Source organism: Lipotes vexillifer, unplaced genomic scaffold (genome assembly GCF_000442215.2).
Source record: "Lipotes vexillifer unplaced genomic scaffold, Lipotes_vexillifer_v1.1 scaffold1980, whole genome shotgun sequence".
Lineage (NCBI taxonomy): Eukaryota > Metazoa > Chordata > Mammalia > Artiodactyla > Lipotidae > Lipotes > Lipotes vexillifer.
Genome location: NW_006797999.1, coordinates 1648078 through 1666981, shown reverse-complemented (window position 1 = coordinate 1666981; position 18904 = coordinate 1648078). Strand labels below are relative to the sequence as shown.

The 18904-nt window shown below is 40.2% G+C and overlaps 1 protein-coding gene across 1 annotated transcript in view; it reads left to right on the top strand.

Annotated features, from left to right (window-relative positions):
- The window catches only part of TENM3 (teneurin transmembrane protein 3), a 181564-nt gene that overhangs the window by 118947 nt on the left and 43713 nt on the right, over positions 1 to 18904 (top strand). Inside the window, exons 12-17 of the mRNA XM_007470027.1 lie at positions 474 to 690; positions 1698 to 1817; positions 2598 to 2859; positions 6302 to 6569; positions 7910 to 8053; positions 12043 to 12292. Coding sequence (XP_007470089.1) covers positions 474 to 690; positions 1698 to 1817; positions 2598 to 2859; positions 6302 to 6569; positions 7910 to 8053; positions 12043 to 12292 — 1261 coding nt within the window. The remainder of the gene's footprint in view (positions 1 to 473; positions 691 to 1697; positions 1818 to 2597; positions 2860 to 6301; positions 6570 to 7909; positions 8054 to 12042; positions 12293 to 18904) is intronic.

Sequence of the window (18904 nt, the reverse complement as noted above, 5' to 3'; positions counted from 1 at the left end):
GGTGACCATCACAAATATAATAATAATGCAAAAGTGGAGTATCGCGAGAAATACAAAAATGTAACAGAGACACGAAGTGAGCAAATGCTGTTGGGAAAATGGCGCCGATAGACTTGCTCCACACAGGGTTGCCACAAACCTCCGATTTGTAAAAAACTCAATATCTGTGAAGAGCAATAAAACGAGGTCTGCATGTGATGGCTTGTTCTAAACAGTCATTTTTTATTTTTTACTCAGAATCAACATTATATGATTTTTTTCCAGCCATCTCCAATCCAAACATTTACTGTCTATGAAAGCAACTGCAGGTGTTGTATTTCATTTGGTTTCAAAAAGTATGCCTCCTAGAAATTACTATCAGATAGGGGGAGCGAATCATTTGATGTGAAAAAAGCCAGTCAACAAACAAAACGTACTCTACATCACGGCAGAAAAAGAGGAGTTCTCTTACTGGTTTACATTTCTATCTACAGATGGACTCATTGACTGCATGGATCCTGATTGCTGTTTACAGAGTTCCTGCCAAAATCAGCCCTACTGTCGCGGATTACCTGATCCCCAGGATATCATTAGCCAAAGCTTACAATCACCATCTCAGCAAGCTGCCAAACCCTTCTATGACCGAATCAGTTTTCTCATAGGATCTGATAGCACCCATGTCATACCCGGAGACAGTCCTTTCAATAAGAGGTTAATGCAGCTTTTCCTTACATAGACTTGTAGTGATATTATCATCAGTGAGAAGCCCTTTATATGAAATGCTGATGACTGTGAAGTTGAGGAAAGTGCTTTCTTTAAAAAGCAGTTTCTCCTGTTTGGCACATCCTTCACCAAACTTCGCATTTCAAGCATTTTTGACATAGTTCCCATACTTTGTCAATTTCAGTACTTGAAACATAACAGGACATCCCATTAAGGAGTCAATAGATCTTCATTTAACTAGCTGATTTTTGTTAGCACAGTTGGAAATGTTTCAAAAGGAGCAATGAAAAGACTCCAAAAGGCAAAACAGAAGTGCACTTTTTTTTAAGCTGAGCTCACTAAATAATATAAATTATGAAATAATGTCATGGAACTGCCAACGGCATGGCAGTAAGATTGCATAAGCTGTTGGACTGGTGCTTTGCAGAGCAGTAATGGCCCGAAAATAAACCAGTAAGGGAAAGCAGGTGTCTTGTGTCTCACTGAGCAAAAGAAGATGATTTACACCAGAACTCCTGGTTCTGCAGCAGTTTAATAGCATTAATGCAGTTAGACCCAGCAGCTGATTAAAAGTTGTTTCACAAATGCTCCTTATTGCCCCCTTAAATCTTGTAGTTTTTGGTCCCTGTAGATTTTCCAATTGCCTTGGAATTAATTGGAAAGTATACTTTCCTTCATGCAAGCACCAGGTATATGACATGAAAAAAGTGCAGCTTATAATTTTAAAAATTCATCTCTAAATTATTGGTCTTGATAACTCTCCAAAATCCAGATTGCAATGAATTAAAACCCCGGGTAAGCACCAGCCGTTTCGAGAATGTGGATTACAATGAATTAGAAGGAACATTGTCTTGGGAGTATTTCAGGTCTGGTTTCTGTGATTACAAGTGTATGCAGTAGTGTTATTTTATCCTTAGATTGAATTATCTCTACATCCTGATAACGTTGGCCTGAAAAGACAAATGTTCATTCTAGTTCTTCTACTTTTCCCACAGCCTTGCATCCGTCATCAGAGGCCAAGTACTAACTGCTGATGGGACGCCACTTATTGGAGTGAATGTCTCATTTTTCCATTACCCAGAATATGGATATACTATTACCCGCCAGGATGGAATGTAAGTTAATCCCAGCACCCTGTCTCTGTTTGAAGTATTTTAAGTATAAAAACTGGGCATGCTTGGGCTTCCCTGGTGGCGCAGTGGTTGAGAGTCCGCCTGCCGATGCAGGGGACACGGGTTCGTGCCCTGGTCCGGGAAGATCCCACATGCCGCGGAGCGGCTGGGCCCGTGAGCCATGGCCGCTGAGCCTGCGGGTCCGGAGCCTGTGCTCCGCAACGGGAGAGGCCACAACAGTGAGAGGCCCGCGTACCGCAAAAAAATAATAATAATAAAAACTAGGCATGCTTGTATCACCCAGCATGTTTTATTGTCCCTTCTAATATGGAAATGCAACAACTTTTAGACTCCAGAAATCTGTGACAGTACATGGTGGCAGAAATTTAAAGTTATATACTCATGTAGGTCTTTAAAAGTTGATTTCATTTCCTAAGGCATAATAATAGTGTTGTGGTTTTATAGGAGAATGTTCTTCGTCTTAGAAGATTCATGTTGAAATATTTGAAAGTGAGATTTTGTAATATCTACAACTTAAGCTCAGGGAGTAGATAGGTAGATAGATAAAGCAAATTTGGAAAAATGTTAATAAATAGTAAGTCTAAGTTAAGGGCGTATGGATGGTCATTGTATAATTCATTTAATATTCCTGTAGATTTGAAACTATTTCATATAAACGTTGGGAGAAGTTTTTCTTTATAAAGCATATTGATTTGGGGAGGTGAGTGACTGGAGTTACCTGAGATCCAGATAATTCACTAAGCACGTCTTGTTTTTTCTTAGGTTTGACTTGGTGGCGAATGGCGGGGCTTCTCTAACTTTGGTATTTGAACGATCCCCGTTCCTCACTCAGTATCATACTGTGTGGATTCCATGGAATGTCTTTTATGTGATGGATACCCTAGTCATGAAGAAAGAGGAGAATGACATTCCCAGCTGTGATCTAAGTGGCTTCGTGAGGCCGAATCCTATCATTGTGTCGTCACCTTTATCCACCTTTTTTAGATCTTCTCCTGAAGACAGTCCCATTATTCCCGAGACACAGGTAGGATGTTCTAGCAGGCATTGCTTTTATATAAACCATTTTCAGATCACGGGGTTTCCAAAGAATGTTATTACAGGATTACAGAATTCCAGTGCTATCCTAAATAATTCTATAGAATTGACATATAGAAATGTGGTGTGTGTATGTACAAGGATAGGTATTTCTATAGTAAGATATCTCGTTATTCCTTAAAGATCTATTAAAAATACTTTTTCCTCAAGCTATATCTGTATCTGTGTATTAATTGTAGCCAAATGGGAAAACAGCTTAAGCTCGACAGCTAATAATGTCTTTGCTCATGTATTCATTCATTGGAAAAAGGTTTTAGTGCCTGTACCTGACCTCCTAACTGACATTCTACCAAGTGCTACTGTACATGGTCATTACTCTCAATATTCTACTGCTTAATGATTATTGTAAGCCATTCTACATGTGATAAAGATTTGAATGAAGAACTATGGAAGTTCCAAAGAGAGGTCAGTTCCTAAGGAAGCCAAGGGAAACATCACTGAAGAGGCTGGCCTTCAAAGGGGGGAAAGGATATTCCAGATAGAAGAAAATGTGTGAGCAACAGCATGGTGGTAAAAACAAATGCTGTTGTATAAAAACTGGGGAGCAATTTAAAGGTGTAGGACACTCTTGGGGAAAGACTGGGGCCAGATAATGCATATGGCCCAGAAATACCGTACATTGGATGCCTTGAATTCTTTAGATGACATGGAACCAGGGGGCCAATGTGGATTTTTCAGCATTTCTCTAATGCTAACTCAAGTGACAAAATGCATACAATAATAGAAGGAGACACAGACCGGTGAACAGAATGATATTCACTGTACTCTTCCATACAGACCCAGCACCCCGAGGCAGAGGGCCCACCAGTCATGATGGTTGTGGAAATAAAGAAGAGGGAATGGATTAGACAGACTTGGAGGTAGAGCTGGGGGGACGTGGTTTCCGCGTGTTTAACCAAGTCCAGGATGGAGCTTACAGACCAGGCAGCTGGCAAAAATCGGCTTAATGGTTGGTTTTTCCGCTCGGGCTGGATTTACTTTTCCCACTAATGCAAAAAATATGGTCAAATTAAATTACCTAGGAGAAACACGTTTTAATGAACTAAATTGCAGATATTTGTTCCAGGGAAATAGGCTACTGATGACAAAGACAGTAATCAGTTATTAAAATTAGGAATAACACACGATATTTTGAAATACAGAAGTAACTCCTAGAAGACCACAGAAATGTATATTCATGAAAGACTGCCTTACCTATGGAAAACCTATCAAATTTATGTGAAATTATTTTGCAAATAAATTAAGAGGAAGTAAATTATATGCCTGAGGTTTCAATCACTTATATTTTCAGGGCCATTCAAGAGTCACAAAATCTATTTTTCAAACTAACCCACTGGTATTTCACCCCAATGATATAGAACAGTGAGTTCTGTTCAGATGATTCACCCTGTACCCTACAGTCCTACAAAAGTACTGTCAATCTTAAACGTAAGGGTTTCCCTAAGTCTAATAGAGCTCTAGAAAGTTTCTGGATCTTCATAAACTATTTTGCTTAAGACAGTCTGTGTCTGAATTCAGTCAGCATGGTTGGTAAGGAAAATGCCAACTGTAATAAATCGCTGTGTCTGTTACAGCATAGCAATGCCTTCTTCATCTGCTAGATTGCATCGCATCCCGCTTCGTGCCAGCCCTGACACAGAGGCCGAAGGGAAGCTCGTTTAGCCCCCCTTCTCTTGTGGTACTTCCAACTGCGTGATTGTTTATATTGAAAGTGACACAGCGATACCCTCAGTAGCACGGGTTCTACTTAAGTTATTAAAATTTGTATGGCAGGGCTTCCCTGGTGGTGCAGTGGTTGGGAATCCACCTGCCGATACAGGGGACACGGGTTCGAGCCCCGGTCCGGGAAGATCCCACGTGCCGCGGAGCAACTAAGCCTGCGCGCCGCAACTACTGAGCCTGCGCTCTAGAGCCCGCGAGCCACAACTACTGAGCCCACGTGACACAACTACTGAAGCCCGTGTGCCTAGAGCCCGTGCTCCACAACAAGAGAAGCCACCGCAATGAGAAGCCCGCGCACCGCAACAAAGAGCAGCCCCCGCTCGCCGCAACTAGAGAAAAGCCCACGTGCAGCAACGAAGAAGACCCAACACAGCCAAAAATAAATAAACTTTAAAAAAATTTTGTACGACAGATATACATCATTCCTAACCGTTTCACGTGAGAGGAACTGGAAGGAGGAGAAACACTACTGAACACTGAATCGCTATTCTAAGATTTTTCTAAGCGAAAAAGTAGTCCTTTAAGTCTGAATAATGAATATTCATAGAGCAGTATGAGGCAGCCTTTGAGAATACGCTATTTAATTCTTAGTAGAGAAAGTGGTGAGTTCCTGGGGTAGGTTCTTAAACATAGATAGTCTCGCACTTTACAGTAGATGTCCTAAGCCTAGGAAGAGCTGTTGTTATTAACCAAACTAATGGCATCACTAGTAAGCAGAATCTGAATTGTTTGGATAGATTTTATACACAATGTAACATAAATTTTTCAAAACATTTAAATAGTGTTTTGGCATAATATATTTTGCATATGTCAGGATAAATTTGTTGGCATTCGTTGACCAAGTCACAGCAATGCGTACATTGTGGGGTTAAGAATTTGATTTCTTACATTTGTAAAGGAGATGATTCTTATGCAGGTAATTATGTTAACTTTTTACACTCGTTTCAATTCAAAAAGTATATATGGAGTGTCTTTTGCGTGCATTCAACAACACATTAGTTGTTCTCTGGGGGAAAATTTACGCAACTTGAAACTATTAGTTCACGTACCATCATATCAAAAATCAGTGGTGAGCTGAAGCTCAGTGTTTAGCTAATTATGAGCATGTGCTATTACCTTTCAACATGAATATGGAATTTGCTACAATTTAACCCAGATGAATTGGTCTGTTTTGCTATCATTCCTGCCTTTAGGAGTAGGTTTAATCCCTAAATGAGCCAGCTGGCGTGGGCCAGATCTTTGGCCTGGACCACATCGCTGTGCTGAGCTAACCGTCTTACAAATGTCTGCTCTAATTCTTCAGGGCCATAGGCGTGAAAGATGGGTTAGTGAGAATCCACAGTGACCATAAACTAACGAGTCATTGCATGTCAGCCTGCTGGAGCAGTCACAGTATTTCCTGTATGAGGGGTAGCACCTGAGCTGTGATTAACTCAGAATAAATGACAAGAAGCTTTCAGGAGAAGAAAAATTGGGCTGGCAGAGGAGTTATTTTTAATTATTGAATAAGATAACATCTCAAATGCGTGTTTATGATTAGTGACTCTTTAGGGTCTTACTTTAGTTGCTCTGCTCCGTTCTTTTCAACGCATTTTACCTAAGAGTCGTACATGATCACCGTTTGAAGCTTCTGCTTTCTTCAACCCTAGGTACTCCATGAAGAAACCACAATTCCAGGAACAGATTTGAAACTTTCCTACCTGAGTTCCAGAGCTGCCGGATATAAGTCAGTACTTAAGATCACCATGACCCAGTCCGTTATCCCATTTAATTTAATGAAGGTTCATCTGATGGTAGCTGTAGTAGGAAGACTCTTTCAAAAGTGGTTTCCTGCCTCACCGAACTTGGCCTATACTTTTATATGGGATAAAACAGATGCTTATAATCAAAAGGTCTATGGTCTATCTGAAGCTGTTGGTAAGTCCCATGTAGATATATATTCTGAACCGAAAACATTGTCCTGAAGTCAGAACTAACATAAAATGCATTTTGTAACACGTGAAAATCCATGGATGAGCAGAGAGGAAGACAGTAAGGTTGCCTGGGAAAGTGATAAGCTGGTTTGTTTAGATCTACCATGGGGAGGAGGAATGTATTCCATATGATGAAAAGGAGAAAGCATCCATTTTTCTGGCTGAAGTTATATCTTAGAAGAATGTTCTGAATGAGATTTCAGGCTGCCATATCCTTTTTTTCATGTTTTTTTCCTTATTGTGTCCCTTCCTGTTTTCGTTTCTTTCTTTCCTTTATAATTTTATTTCGTTAGCTTTCCTTATCCTTTTTTTTAAATATTTTCAGTATCTAACAGCTAGTGTAGTTTCAACTCATAGTGATATTTTAACATGACATCAGACAGCATTTGTGTCCAAAAATTATTCCAGCTCTTCTGACTGGAAGAAATAGTCAACTCAGCGGAATGATATTCTTAAAACATCAAACTAGTTGTCTCACTGCATGACTGGACAATGCAGTCAAAGTTTGACCTGTTGAGGTATGCATAGTGTAGCTCCAAGCTCAGGCTCAGAACATCAAAAACTAAAGGAAAACATGTGTTTTGTTCTATTAGCTGTTACCTGAAAATATAGTAGACATTTTATTCTGAAATTAATATATAATTTGGACTGGAATTAGTTCAAATCAGTCAGATAATTGCCACTTCTCCCTTCACTTTGTTCTAGATTTTAAAACCCACGTTTCATTGTGAACTCTGAAGTTTTCCATTTGTAATTTGTTCGTATTAACTTACTGCTAGTTTTAGTGCTCATTCCTGATAACATATGAATATGGTGTCATAACCTGGCTATCTTTTTGCTATATTGAACCTTACTTATTACAAATATTTTCCATAACTTAATACTCTTGGAAACTAAACATCACTAATTATTCAGATAGCAGACGTTATTTTTAGTTGTTATCATCTGATCAGCATTTGGGGCTGATTTATCGGATCTAATGATTCGCCCAGTTGCCTGATCTGAACTTCATTTTGTGCTGTGAACCCCTTGTGAAAAAGTGGTGTGGGAAAAAATGCTACTTTTCTATGAAGTCAGTACAAAAATAATACTTGGAGATCATTTTTTAGAAAAACACCTTTTATGTGATCAAATCTTCTCATATAATAATAGACTCTGCTCACAAATAAGTGGAAACACAGTCTCAGAGCACATCAGTGAAAAAAGCAGTTTTATCAAAATAATAAAATAAATTCCATTTCTGCCTGTGGTTGGAAGATGAACTGTGATTTGTTGTGATTCTAGTGTCGGTTGGATATGAATATGAGTCGTGTTTGGACCTGACTTTGTGGGAGAAAAGGACTGCCATATTGCAAGGCTACGAATTAGATGCTTCCAACATGGGCGGTTGGACATTAAATAAACATCACGTATTGGACGTTCAGAATGGTAAGATCTTGTTCACAGATAATATTACTCACCTTCAAATTGATTAAATTGCAGCAATATTTTATCCCATGCATGCTGTAGGATCAGAATTAGTAGGGGGAAAAAAGTGTATTTTCAAAGACTATAAAGGCCTAAAGTGGGAACTACATAATACACTTCACAATGTTCATATGCTCGCCACCAGCATAGTTTTCCCAGGAAGTCAGCGAGTTTATCCAAAGTGCTTTAGGGAGGTTGACGAAAAATGAAGGGAGGGGGATTTTTTTTAAGTAAAGAAAAAATAAAATGCCAAGTAACTTAACCAAAATGTTTCTAGTAGGTCTTAATCCTTAAATAATTAGTCTGTTCTCAGTATCTAGATTATTTTTCAGTTCTTCTTAGACTGTATTTGAGGGAAAAAACTTCTCCCACTCAGGTTGGGTTCCATATACTGTCGTTTGACTTTGCAACTAATCTAGGAAAAAAAGCAAGAATCCAGAGTAGTATGTGTCGTAGACCTTATAAGTAAATATGCTCTGAAAAAACATGTCAGATCTCACAAACCAAAAGAGATAAATTATTTGCAAAATGTGACCAGCTTCATCTCACAAAGAATATTATTTACATTAATAAACAAATTCTGTTGTCTTCGCTGTGTTTGTAACATTTTACCCACATGCTGGCTACATCTCAGATAATGTATCGGTGCTTTGCTAGAAAGACGGAACCCTAAGGTAACTTGCTTTCACCGCCGGTCCTGAACCATGTACCACGTGCTGCTAACTCTGCGCTTCTCTGACGAGTAGCCCGAGGAGAAGATTTCACAATACGGTCGAAACAATCTAGCGTCTCTCGTAGCAGAGGTTTCTGAGGTTCAGGATGCTGAATTGAGCACATGCAGTACAACTACATATTCGACTATGATTAATGGCCACTTTTTCAGACTAATGTTGCTTTGATATTGATTCTTTTTGTAAAAAAAAAAAAAAAAAAAGTGTGTCGGAGTTGGAGAGGATACATTTTAAACTTTCCAAAGGTGCTCGATCTAAAACAGTTTCCAGGCCAGTGCTTGAAAATGCTGGTGCCTCGCCTCCAGAGGAGAATCGTACTGAGCGAATCAGCAGTAAGAGAAAGACAAAACAGAAAGACCCTTCGCACCTTTCCTAGTTTATAGCGGTGCTAAGCTCTCCTTCCTTTCCGGCTGCGTCCTGGACATCAGGTTTAGTTCACTTTGCACCTCAGAAGGTTGGGAGCAGAGCCGAAAACTAGTGCCACGTGCAGCACATGCTTTGGAGAAGTGGGGCATCCCAACCCAAGAGGATGCTCTATATGCCGTCTCTGGTCATCAGCAGTGTCTGAAGCCTGCTACGTCAGTCACACGAGGTTTAACCACATCTTTCAAAATGCAAAGCCGTGTGCCTGCCATGCTAGTAGCGGCTCTCGATTAAATTCTCTACAATTATATTTCACATGGTTTGACATATTGCTATATTCCTCCAGTTCTTTACCAACAAAATGGGAGGAAAAACCTCTCCACGTGCATTTCAGTTATTATGAGAACATGGGGTAAAGTTCATAACCAGTTCGCCACAGGATTTCACCCAAGAGATTATGGACCAGTAAGAAGAGTACAAGCAAAGAACTTCAGGAAAGCCCGTACCTGATACTCAACGCTCAGTGTCATATTCGGGAGGATTAAGAAACGCATAGATATTCTGCGTGTGGATATATATAGTAAAAATGCGTACAGTCTGCCAGAGAATAATGTATAGTTAATTTTTTTTTTTTTTTGGCTGTGTTGGGTCTTCATTTCTGTGCGAGGGCTTTCTCTAGTTGCGGTGAGCGGGGGCCACTCTTCATCGCGGTGCGCGGGCCTCTCCCGCCACGGAGCACAGGCTCCGGACGCGCAGGCTCGGTAGTTGTGGCTCACGGGCCCAGCCGCTCCGCGGCATGTGGGATTTTCCCAGACCAGGGCCCGAACCCGTGTCCCCTGCATCGGCAGGCAGATTCTCAACCACTGCGCCACCAGGGAAGCCCTGAATTTTTATTAAGCTATCAGGTCAGATGTAAAAACTGGGCCATGCCAAATTCCGTCCTCCAAAAAAATGGTTATAAATTACAAAATAGGTATTATTTTAAGTTGAAAGCTAACCTAATTCACAGAGAACTGATTGTGATTTTAAAAATCTGATTCAGATTTTATCCAAGAGCAGTTTGACAAGTAGTGGCTTTTCAAAGTGACGTGTGTCTAATTGAGTAAACAAAGTGATTTGTGATCATGACAAGGTGGATGAGCTATGGAAATACATTAAGGAAGAGGAGAAGGCCAAAATGCAGGCAGCGACGGGTGTTTGTGCGGCACCTGGAACCTGGAAATAGATATTCTCACGTTCATCTTCCTGTTCTGTCATAGCAGAGGAGAATCATGAAAGACCGAGTGCTCTAAGAAATGAAGGAATAAGTCAGATGCAGTAGACCAGCAGGCCGACTTTGGGGGACTGTCCTGATGAAACTTACAGAACTGGCTCTTCTAGGAAATTATAGTCCCGTAATTGTCAAATAACGTAATCACAGAAAGAAAGATCTTAGGGCTCACTAATGTATTCTTTGAATATTCAAGGCAAAATGCCTTTCATCTGTTGTTATGATCCAGCCTTATTTAGATGGTTTTCCCTAAATTTGAATAAACCTGTTTTATCAGTCCTGATTTCTTTGTGTAGATTGGCTATGATTATTACATCACCCAAATAGCAAAGCATTAAAAACGTAATCCCAGGATCCACCTAAAATGTGCTGAGCTGTGAGAGGAACATAATTATTCTGCTCTGTCTTCTTCACTTTAAAATTATCCCAAAGTGGGAGGAGAAAACTCTTTCTCAAGTTTCCTGTTTGTACTTTCATGGGATTGATTCTTTTAACAGTATATCTGTTAAAAAGTATAAACAACAGGTGTTTACAGAGAATAACACACCGAGAAGGATCTTGAATGTGTATGGAACAATAACAGCTGACCATCCAGTTACGTCAGAGCAAAATGGAACCAGTGATCTATGTATAAAAATGGTAAATGAATAAAATTAGAATCTCCACTCAAATCCAGTTTCTAACTATGAAAATATTTATTTGGAATTCTCTCTCAGATTTTCATTGCAGACCAAAATAGAGCAGACTGGCATTTTGTCTTCTTAAATTTATTGGCACTTTCATGTCTAAAAGCAGAATTCACTTTAAATTATAAAGTGCCCTTCCCAGTTTTGTAATGTCTGAAATTTTGAATAGTTGCGTGTACATGCGTTCTCAGGTCAGGCTGAAGTATAAGCCAGAAGGATACTCTTTAGCAGAGTATAGTAGTATGTTGGAGGTTTGATGTGTATTTCCTACCTTTGTTTCCCATAAGGTGTATTTAACTTTTTAAAAGTCAGTGATAAACTCATAAAGAAGAAATTCATATTTACGGTGCCCATTTTTATCAGTTGGATTAATATAGAATGTTTTCGACATCATTTAACAATTAGGCAAACTTGCAGTTCCCTGAAGAACATTGTGTAGAGATGGTTCTCAAACTCGGTTGCACATTAAGAGCATCTGGAGAGTTTTTAAAAATCTCAGTGCCAAGGCTGCACCCCAAATCAATTAAATCAGCATCCCTCAGGGTGAGATCCCAGCATCGGTAGTTTTTACAGCTCCCCTGTCAGTTCCGATGTGTAGCCAAGTTTGAGAATCGCTGATGTTGAGAATTTGGGTTTTTAAGTTTCTTGTTAGTCCTTTGTTTCTTCGACCAGACATTCTTTAAATCCGTAGCAGATGGCATTTTTTGATGTATCCTATGTATCTTGCCATATAATATCTTACACTAGGTAACTGAACGGAGTTCTTTCCAAAAGAACTTTAGACGGCAGTTTTCCCAGTCCAAATCGAAAAGGCAGCGAATTGTGGTTTCTAGAGTGAACATGTTTGCTTTTCATCTCTGCTCCTTTCATCTTAAGAAAAATGTGTTTTCTCTCTTCTAGGTATACTGTACAAGGGAAACGGGGAAAATCAGTTTATCTCCCAACAGCCTCCTGTCGTCAGCAGCATCATGGGCAACGGCCGGAGGCGCAGCATCTCGTGCCCGAGCTGCAATGGTCCAGCTGACGGGAATAAACTCTTGGCGCCCGTGGCGTTAGCCTGTGGGATCGACGGCAGCCTGTACGTGGGGGACTTCAACTACGTGCGGCGGATGCTCCCTTCCGGGAACGTGACGAGCGTCTTGGAACTGAGGTATGTCTCTGCGTAGCTCGGGACTTTGATCAGAGCTAAGCATGCCTTTATTTAAAAAATGTTGAATCTAACGTACTGATTTATTTATTTAAACGTACCTTTCCAGTGTTTACAGTTCTCCTTAGGAAGCAGTTAAATTCATGGTTAAAGGTAAGAAAAGCCATAAATGCATAAAAGAGTATGAAGTCACCCAGTGTATAAAATGTCTCACTGATTCCAGTGAATTCTCTGTACTCCAATAAGCTAGAACTATGATTTTTAAACCCCTTCAGTTATCTTTGGAATAACCTTATGATATAGGTTGTCGCTCTTCTGTTTCACATGGGTTGAAATTAAGGCGTAAAATATTTTCCTACAGTATTGGGACATAATAGCAAACCAACTAAGCCTATAACTTTCAACAAGAATATTGGATCTTCAAGTCGGGTTAACCCATCAACCATAATGCCGATAGTTAAAGTAACAAATTGCTGTTTTTGCATTGTTCATTTAAGTGTGATTATCAAAATCATCCTATTCTGTAAGTTATTTGATAAGCCTAAGTTAGCAGTTTTCCATAAAATAATTAAAATCTCAGTATTCAACTCATGATATAGAAACCTTTTCTAACTATGCTTTTTTCTCCACCTTTTTTTGTCTGCTTCCACCAAGAAATAAAGATTTTAGACATAGGTAAGCATCTTGCTTAAAAGTTATTGTATATTTTTGAATGTCCTTTTTACTTTTCAATGTGACTATCTGACATTGTTTTCTAAGAACATTTCATCGTGAGAGAGGAAACCCAGTATCACAGAACATCTAAGGAATGAAAACTACTCAAATGAACTACTATTATACAACATATTGCAACTCCTATTGTGCAATATAATTTATATTTTCAAGTCGGCTAACAAAGTAAATTCTGTCACAAAAAAATTAGTATAATGAACATCTCTGTGTAACAACAGCAAAAAGATCTGTCAATCTCAGTTACTGACTCTGAGCCATATGGAACAGAACATTTGAAGCACAGCCGGGAGAGTTTATGGAGAGTTGAGTTTGACCAATAGCCAGAGCAGATCCTGCTTTATTGGGCCCAAAGCTTATTCAATTTGGGGGATTCTGTTTAAGAAAAAGAATCTAAAAATGGTTTACTTTGGCAAATTTTTAAAAACATAAGATCGCCTGAATACGCTGCCAGGGCCCTCACTGGTCTTGGAAGGAACCCATACAAGTGAAGGGGCCCTAAAGGTTAAGCTTTATTGACTTCCCGGTAAATTCATTGCTGCTGTAGTGAAAACTGTGTGTTTAAAACCCGTTTATGTTTTCCTGAGTTGAGAGAATTTTACTAGGTTTGAGTTTTAAGAAGTAATGTCTCCACTGACGTTATTATGGAAGAAAAGACTTTCCTCGAGGCTCAGAGTGATTATGGTCGAAGCAAACATATAGGTTCAAAAGTTTTCCAGATTCTGTTTGCTCTGTGCGCTTAGCTGAGAAGGTACGGGGCAAAGCTTGTACAATATATGGACACTTTTGACTGAAAAACTTGCCTCAGGACAGCAAAAAAGAAAAAAAGGGAGAAAAAAATATGTTTGCAAGTAAAGCTAGCCAAGAAAAGCAAGACATACTGGATACGCTAAATGTAGTTTGGCCATTAAAATAACTAATAAAATGATACTAGATAGAAAAATTAGTGATAATTTATGTGAAGTCCTTGAGATGAATAAATCCACATGACTCAATTAAACTGTTGTGTAGAGATTGCCAACTAGGAAATAAAAAATGTTCTGCTGAAAGATGTGTAGCTGTCGCATATCGGTATGACCAGGCCTGGTCCTAAGACCTTTTCCTAAGCTCCCCTATTGATCTTATGCTACCAGCTAATAGCCCAGCCGCGGGCAAAAACTAACACGGAATTTCTCCAGACTTCTGAGCCTGCAAAGCTCTGCTTTTAGAAACCACAGCAGACATTCAAACTTTTTCTGGCCTCGCCTTCTTAGTAACTGTGGAGAAAAGAAGACAACCTGGTGTGTGCACCAACTAAATGCAAAAACGCTGGAGGCAATACAGAAAGCCCATCAAAGCAGCCACCTTTTAACAAGCCGGCCTGTTCCATGCCAGGCACGGTGCCAGATACACGGTGCTGCAGACCCACATAACAGCCCTCCCGGGTTACACAGGAACTGACAGAGGCTCAAGGAGGTTATGTATCTTCTCCAAGATACATAACTAAGAAATGGGGAGCAGAGATTTGAATGCCTCTAAAAAGTGTGTTCTTTGCACCATACCACACAGCCAGTTTTCATCTGTCCAAACGGCCAGGTTTCTATGGGCTAATGCCCTGGGTGTGCAAAAAGCTAGATTTCTTTCACAGTCATTTGACAAATTACCTAGAACTATCATCTCTCTGGAAAAAATCTGTGAGGTTAGAGCTACCTTTTTTATCAACAGTACTTTGTAAAATGAGCTCATTATGTACTAACTCGTGCTGTTTGGCAGTGATACTCATTGTAACCCGTCTCTCATGATTCTCCTCTGTACATTATCTCCCCTGTACATTATCCCGGCTACGTGTGGGTGCTTGCATTTCCTTTATGCGCCATGCATGTAAAATAAACTGGTTTGGGTTTTAACTTGATATTTGTCTTTATTAAGTCAGTGTTAACTGATCACTTACCATGTGCTAGGCTCTTGGACAAATTGTAGTGTGAGACAAAGTCCACGCTCTCAGAACTCCCAATCTAGTAGGGGAAACAAGATGTGCATGTAATGGACTGAATCACATCATCAGTGTCGTTCTTTGACACTTCATCACATCCATGGCCTGTCCTGCGAGAGTAACTGTGCAGGAAGGGACTCCTGGGAAATGGGAGCGTGGGTCGGAGGTTTCCCGGAAGGTGGATATTTGCCGTGGCTCTAAGGTGAAGTCTGCTTACACAAAACAACCAGGAGGAAGGAGGGCAGAGTCCTGAATAAAGTGAAACAGGGAGGAGCCCAGTCTGACTACCTGTTGGATCTGTCTCTTTTACTTTAACCCTTGCTTCCCGCTGCTTTTGTTCACTGAACGGGAACCCTGCCCTTCGGCCTGAATGTTAAACCAAAGTGTCTTTGTTCAGGGGAACATCCGGACCCTGCCCACCTGCGGATGGCTGCAAGAAAGAAGACATTAACACATGCCCTCCCCGAGGCTGGCCATTCCAGGGGATATTTCCAAAACTTGTGGCCTTTTTACTTTACTTCCTTATCTCCTCCCCCTCTCTGTGCTATAAAAGAAACTGGCATCCAAAGCCCGATACGACGGTTACTTTGGGACTGTAGTCTGTCTGCCACCTTCTCCGTCCGCGGCTTTCCGAATAAAGTGGTATATTCCCTGCCTCAACACCTCGTCTCCGATTTATTAGGCTGCCATGTGGCAAGCAGAGTGAGCTTGGACTCGGTAACAAAAGAATATAGAGCAAGTCAGCTTACTTGCTCAAAAGAGACGAGCGGGGCATGTTCTAAGAGGAGCCCGATCCACTTCAAAATTATAATTTTGATAATGCCAAAATTACCATATTGGTAATAATGAGAGACACAGGGAGAAAGGCAGGTTAGGGTCAGAGAGCTCGGGGCCTTGGTAGCTCTAAGGAGTTCCTCTCCTGTCCTACAGGGTAACAGAGACCGTAGGGAACCATGGTCTGATCTTGAACAAGATAGCGGCATCTCAAAGTGGCCTTTTAGGTGAATCTGGTGTCAGTGTCCACGATGACTTGAAGATCAGTTAGAAGGCTGTTACGTGAAACCACGAGACACTACCTGAAATAGTCTGGCAGGTCATGAAGGCAATCAGCCAATAAAATAAAGGAAGGCAGAGAATGGACACACTGTGTATGGCTGATGAAAAAGAGGAAGATGTAGAAAATAACCAAGGCTTTTGAGTTCAAGTCATCAAACAGAGGACAAAATCATTGACAAAAATAGGGATTCTCTCCACTTAGTAACTAATTTATCAAAATTGACCTAAAAACAAAATGCCGATATTTCAGCTCATCAGAGCTTTTCTTCATTTAGTTTAAAAATTAAGATTCTTTTCAGCTGCTTCTTCCTATTTAGCTACACTTGTATCATCTTCCTTTTGCCAGATGAAAGGGTCCACCTGGACTTCTCCTCATCCCCACTTTCCTGGCTATAGCATAACCGTCATGAAAGGCTTAGGAGTAGGTGATAGGAAGAAAAAGAAAACTATGTCTAAATCTATGAAAATGGACAGAGAAGTTGGTTGTTAATGATCAAGTAAAGTAGGAAATGCACGCTTCTGCCCCTGTACGTGTGTTTCATGCCCTGTCAACAGTCTCATTAATTGGACTAATGGGGGAAAAGGATGAATAAAAATATTGAGTAAAATAAATATAAAAGCAATAGTCTTAATATTTTAAAATTCAGAATATTCTGTCATACCAAATTTATTAAGTACCTGTCAGGAAGTTGTATCAAATCAAAGTCTCTAGCTATACTTTAATGAATAGTTATAAATACTACCCAACATATTAAACTTTTTACATAAATGGGAGTTTCTGAAATGCTTAGAAAATAAGTTTCTTTTATATATGCTAAACATTTCCTCTTACGATGTTTATAGTGTTAGTTTGCTAACAAACCCTTTTTGTAGGCAGTAAATTTTAGCTCACTCCTGTTCCAAAGCTTTAAAATTCCAAAATAAAGGAAACTGAATTAATTAATACCAGCCAAGGGGCATTTAAGCATGGAGGTCTAAAACTAAACTTTGTGAATTTTATATTACCAATTAAGAGATCAAAGAAAGGGTCAATCACAGTTCTGTGAAATTGAACTGGTTAACGTTTAGATACAAAACTATAAAATTTTGATTCAGCACTTCTCATTGACCTAATATTTAAAAATTAAGCAGGCACAAAAATATCGCATCCCGAAACCCTGCTTGCAATAATATAAACAGTCTTTCATTAGCCAGAAAATCACAGTTTAATTTTATACATAAATGTAATTTATGCTTCCTCAAACACTCTGTGTTCCAAGGGCTGTGGTACAGTTTCCAGCTAAAAAGATTAAAAGTGCTAATGATATCTATTCTATAGCTGGTCCTTTGCAAATATTTCTCAAGTCTAAGAAGGTTGAATTTTGACAGAACAAATGAGCAAATCTAGTCTGCATTTACCACTGGGTCTGTATCTAACTGAGGAAGATGTAGAGAAAACGGCTTGGTAGTTGTGATGATCTAGGCAGTTCAGGGTGGGTTAAGAATCAAGGCACAGTAATAGTAAAGGCTCTTCACTTGATCTCAGTTTCTTTGATTTTGCTGCTATTAGTCACAATCTCAATGTTATCATAAACCTTTCTGAAATGAAACTCCCAGTCAGTCACACGAGAAGGCTATTGTACTTCTGCTGAATAGAGATTTCCTCCCATTTCCTGCACCCCAGCTGCCAGCGGCTGACCGTTTGCAGTCATCATAGCCCCCCGTGTTCACAGATGTATTACTGATCTAAAAGCTCATCACCCGTTTGTACCGCCATCCCGGCCTCTCCAGGGCTTTGGCTTTTCAGGAAGGCAGAAGGACAAGAACCGCTATCAGAAAACTCTGTGCTTAGATCAGGTGTCCTTGAATCCCAGACGCGTCGCACACGTGGCTCAGCGCTTCTTGCCACCAGCCTGGCAACTGAAAATTTCCAAACCCACTTGTCTTGTCTTTTAGTGTTTCAGTACCGATCCCTTCTTTCATTTAGGGAAGGCTGGGACCCAAGAAGCAGCTCTAGGTTGCCATAGCAAGCTGCCCTGCCGGCAATGGTTGTAGCTCTCGTTTCCTGCTATTCTGTGGGGAGTATTTCCAGAAGCAAAATCTCTTCTCCAGGGCCACGTGCTCCTCCACATTTGTTCTTCTGGACAGTAGAGTTCTCTGCAAGATTAGAGCCTTCACTTGGTGGACATCTTTCAAGCCACTGGCATATAGTGCTTGGTTTAGAAATTTCTGTGTCTTCAAGGAAGGAGTGCTTCAGGACAGGAAATAGCAAATATAAAGCACCACTTTGGACCTTCTCTTACTACTGTCCCACTGGAATAAAAGTTATGCCAATAAAGGCAAAGCTTATCACTCGAATATCCATTATTTTTGGACCAAGAAAACTCGTGCCCTATAGCTAAAGAGAGTGCCACTGCTACTCAAGCAGCCATCTCAGAAATCTGTTGTTTTTTCTCAGAATGAGGGACATCATGAAAAAGTATGCATTCTTCATTTACCTTTATCATCATTGCTCTAGAAACAATTCAAACTGGATGTTTTAAGAAGGATCTGCGTCGTTTTAGTAGTTTCAGTGTTATAGTATAACAGCAGGACCAAGGAAACAAATTAGAACCTATCCAAATTTAGAGAATTTTTTTCCTTCTTTACATTTTCAGAAGTCAAGTTATAGTTTAGTTAACAGTAATTATTACACTCCTACACTGGCTAGAGTTACAAGGCAAAAAGACGTAGCAATGTAAGAGGAGACAGGATACAAGCCAATATTAAGAATAGCTAGGGGGGCTCCCCCGGTGGCGCAGTGGTCGAGAGTCCGCCTGCCGATGCAGGGGACGCGGGTTCGTTCCCCGGTCCGGGAAGATCCCACGTGCCGCGGAGCG